This window comes from Berghia stephanieae, chromosome 8 (assembly GCF_034508935.2).
Source record: "Berghia stephanieae isolate SIO BIC M18660-M18661 chromosome 8, UCSD_Bste_1.3, whole genome shotgun sequence".
NCBI classification, from domain to species: domain Eukaryota; kingdom Metazoa; phylum Mollusca; class Gastropoda; order Nudibranchia; family Aeolidiidae; genus Berghia; species Berghia stephanieae.
In genome coordinates this window covers 271,271-275,853 of record NC_088367.1, presented here as the reverse complement: position 1 = coordinate 275,853, position 4,583 = coordinate 271,271, and the positions used below count along the sequence as shown (strand labels likewise).

Genomic DNA, 4,583 nt, shown 5'->3' with positions numbered 1-4,583 from the left:
AACCCTGCTTGGGCGTCGAGGCTAGATCATAAAGGTAAACAAGGCGATTTAAATCAGTATCCCTCTTTATTCATGGTAAGATTGAACCCTTTGGTGTTGGATTTAAAATTAAAAACAGAAAACATAAAAGAGAGAGAGAACGGTGTAATAAACTTTGTAAATAAAACAAAAAATAGAACAAGGTAACTGCGTTTCAGCATTGATTGAGTTCCAGTACACTTACACTCACTAAGTTCTTACTTTCAGTCAGTTTTATAAATTAGTCCCTTTGTTTTTTGTTTTTTTTTTTAAAGTTGGCTATCTATCATTTTCCGCCCGGCGGAGAGTAATCAAATTTGGTTATTTTCCGCCTGGTTTTTCAAGTTGATCTTTGGGACTTAGCGAACCCCGTGGTGTAGTGTAAGTGTAAATAATATGGTCGTTTTTTGGACCCACTGGCTCAGTATTAGTAATTAGTTTAGTATAAGCTTCACAACCAAAGGGACCTAGATCGATCCCGGGTGCAGTCGAGATTTTTTTCTGACCCTCCCTGTCCACCCTGTAGTGAATGGGTAGCTGGATCTGTTAGATCTGGCGGAAATACTTTGCGATAGACTAGCGTCCTATCCAAAGGGTAACTAGCAATTGCTATTGTCCGTTTCACGCTATAGAATCCGGGATAAACTCTGGTTCCATCCATGGACCTGGTGGCTCTGAAGGACTACTTTATACCCCCCCCCCCCCCCCCTTCTCACTCACTTTTCTCTAACCCTTATCCTTTTTCTTTATCTTTATATTTGTACAGATGGCTTCACAGTCACATGCTGATTCACTTGAAACAACAGGAAGAGAAGGAGATCAATCAAAATCACAAGAGGATGATGGTACTGAGACTGAGGTATCCACTGCGGTTCGAAATGACTTGTCTGCCTCTGATTTAGACGGCGGTGATAGCGATGACTGTGGAAGTGACTCTGAATCTGATATTGATCCCAGCATGTTGTGTTTTGGAAAAAGGAAACATAGCAGCACTAGTGACAGTGACAGTGAAAGTGATTCGAGTTCCAATTCAAACTCAGCACAAAGGAATGAAGGTCTTGAACAAGATACTCAAACCTCTGCTTCAACTTCAAAAGAGGACAGCAAGAAACCTGCTTCAGCCTCAGGTTGGAAAGAATGTAAACATGGCTCAACACAGAGAAATATTTCATTTTGTCCACCTCAAAAAGGAATTAATGTTGATATTGTTCCACCTGGATCTTTGCCGCTTAAATGTTTTCATGCACTTCTGACTGAAGATTTGATGGAGTCGCTCATGAAGATGATCAATGAACGAGCTCACAAAAAATCAGCTGAGGAAATTGGACAGGAGGAAGGTTCTGAAAGTCAGGGTAACATGGGTGAAATGAATGTTAGTAGTGAAAGTGAAAGTGATTTTGAATTTTTGGATAGTTTTACTGAGGGGGCTTCTGCTCGTTTCTTGTTTGAGATGGAAGAAAGTGAAAGTGAAGATGAAGAGGAAAATGTTGTGTGGGAAGATGTAACTTTGGGGGAGATGTATAAATTCTTTTTGGTGCTAGCTTCCATGAGTAGCATGACATTACCTAGCATGAAATACTATTGGGGCTATGAGAGCTTATATGTTGGGAGTTATTACAAATATATATTTTCCCAACAAAGATTCCTTCAAATCTACAACATTGTGCTTGAGCTCTGTGATTTTAGCAAACCGACTCCGATGGTGGACTTTGTAGAATCAGTTGTTACAAACTTCTCTGCTGCTTTTTATCCAGGACAAAATTTGAATGTTGAAGAGTTTGTAACTGGTGCAGCCAGGAGGGGCTGGTCTCATGGAGGTGACAAAGGGTCGTGTCATCGCGTGAAAACACTTGGCTTGGTGGATAATGAAACCGGTTACGTCGTCAATCTCTGTAATTACTATGGTCCCGTTCATAAAGGATACAAGCCGAAAAAAATGGGATGTGATGAACTGAAAGGAATTCTAGACAAGCTTTTATCCCCTTGTTGCGTTGGACATCATTTAAGCTTGTATAGACATTATTCACCTTTGCCTGTGCTGAAACATTTAGGTGAAAGGTTTTATTATACTGGGCATGTAAATACAAAGAAAGATACTAATATTATTCGGATGGAAAAAGAATTGCGTAAACTGAAAGTGAAAGCTGGAGAGATCAAGTGGCTCATAGACGAACATGAAGAAAATATTATTGCTATGCATAAAGACAAAGCATTTAAATTGTCATCTGCCCTAATTTCAAATCATGCTGAGGTGAAAAATGTACGCATGGAAGGTATGAAAATTCCTAGCATGTTTCATAATTATAATGCAATGTCAAAAGGTGGTAGGAAGATTTGTAGCACATTTCAAAGATATGGATGCTATGATAGACCTGTAAGATGCTGGGACAAGAAGTTCTTCCGATGGTTTTTTGAACTAATTCAGATAAATACGTTTGTGTTGTTTACCCATTCCCAAGTCAAGCTTCCTAAAATTCCGCGTCCGTACACGTATATGAAGAAGCTTCTAAAAATGGAATTATGTCGCCGGGCTGTGAGGTGCTTTGTCGAAGAGCAAGGTGGCCACAAACAGACTGAGAAAGATGATAGTGACAATGATGGAAAAGTCAAAATGACAGAATGCTTCTGTCAGTATTGTGGTATGATATTTTCCAAAGATGACAGCGATGAAGAAGAAGAGGTGATGAGATCATGGCGGACACATATTGAGATGAAGACATGGTTGAATTTCTATTCAGAACTGGGTCTTAAGGATGAAAGTGAAGAGGGAGAGGAGGAAGATGATGCTGATGAGGTTGATGAGGAAAAGGAGGAGGTGGAAGTGAAAGAGGAGAATGATATGGGAAAAGAAAGTCAGAATGGAAATAGAGATCAGGAGGATAAGTGAGTTGGATGATTCCTCAAGCATAAGCATTCAGAGATAAGGAACGAGTTGAGAGTGAAAGTACATTGGCAGCACAACTACGTGCTTGTCCTTGCTCTGGCAAAATATTTAAGACGATAAGTGAGTTGGATGAATCCAAGCATTCAGAGATAAGGGAACAAGTTGAGAGTGAAAGGACAGTTAGTGGCAGCACTTATTTCTTGTCCTTGCTCTGACAAAATATTTAAGACGAAGAATCCATAAAAATAAAAACGAGGAATATGTGAAATTTATACAAAGAAAATAGGGAAATTTATAAATTTCAGACATAAATATATGTATGAGGGATCTGTGAAGATGAGGAATAAGAAGATTGTGTAGTGCTCTGTAAGTGTGAGGAAGGAAACAATGTTAAAGATTTCATAGATAACGACAGAGACAAGTTGATGTAAATCCAAATAAAAGGATTATTTTTCCTTCTCCTTTCCTATTCCTATTTAAAAAGAAATGCTCTGTGGACAGCAATATCATTATATTTGGAGATTCTTTCATCATGTCTTACTTATTGCACCTGGGTGGGGTTCCCTACCTCCACAGTGGGCAGGGAGGTACTTACTGTGTCTTCTATCCCCTTATATCTGTTTTCCAACTGGCTTTCTGTCTTTGTCTTGGTGTGAGATTGCTCGGTTTTGTCCCGACCCTGGCCGGAGTCCTAGATGGGAGGGAAACAGTCAAATGCATAGTTATTGTTTTGGGAGATGATATTTTTTTCCTTGTAAATCATCTCTCTGTTATGTGTTATTATATTTGTTATTTTTAATGTATAATGCAAGCATTTGAGTGTATTCCTCTTTGTTGGATTTTGTGCTTGTGTCCGGATGAGACTTATAAGTGATCTGAAACTAATTACATTGGTGGTATGCTCTTGGAATCTACATCTGATCCCTATTTGTTCCCAGTTCCCCTATGTCTTACTTTTTCTTGGGTGATTTAATTGTAATTCTAGAACTTTTTACTATCCCATTTTCTTCCTTTTTACTGGCGCTGATATAACCTAAATTAATGTGTTGCAAGCGCCGTAAAACCCTTAAAAAAAAATAAAAAAAAACCCCAATTTACTTATTGCACAACATGTCATTGTAGTAGTAGAAGAATCCGCATAAAGTCAACACTCTTAACGTCAACTTCTGCTTATAATCAAGACCTCTTGTTGGTCCCAAATATTCTGTTCTTAATCTATGTGTGTTCCATTGATACATAATTGACAAAGTCAACCATTCTCTCTGGTCCAGAGGTGTTGGCTTTTTAAAAAAATGTTTATTTTTAGGCAACTGCCACAGTATAAATTGTACATTTACATACAATTTCCAATTAACAAATCTTTACACGTTCACTTCAATAATAAACCAAAGGATTCCAATGTATTCAGTAAAAGTGCATTGCTCAGGATTTTATTGATTGTATAGATTGGGGATGGCGGCGATTGGGGGGGGGGGGGGGGGGGGGTCCTCTGACCTTCCACATCACAATGGACGGAAGGTCACTTTTGTTGTGTCTTTTATTCCCCATATGTCCCAACCCCCCCTCTCTCTCTCTCTCTCTCTCTCTCTCTCTCTCTCTCAATCAACCTCTCTCTCTCTCTCTCTCTCTCTCTCTCTCTCTCTCTCTCTCTCTCTCTCTCTCTCTCTCTCTCTCTCTCTCT

The 4,583-nt window shown here is 39.1% G+C and overlaps 1 protein-coding gene across 1 annotated transcript; it reads left to right on the top strand.

Annotated features, from left to right (window-relative positions):
- LOC144977973 (uncharacterized) lies at positions 1 to 4,315 on the top strand. Its single transcript, XM_078923380.1, has 2 exons — positions 1 to 75; positions 785 to 4,315. Exons 1-2 carry the CDS (start codon positions 73 to 75, stop codon positions 2,903 to 2,905), a joined length of 2,124 nt encoding a protein of 707 aa, XP_078779506.1. The 5' UTR covers positions 1 to 72; the 3' UTR covers positions 2,906 to 4,315.
- The last annotated feature ends 268 nt before the right edge of the window (positions 4,316 to 4,583 follow it).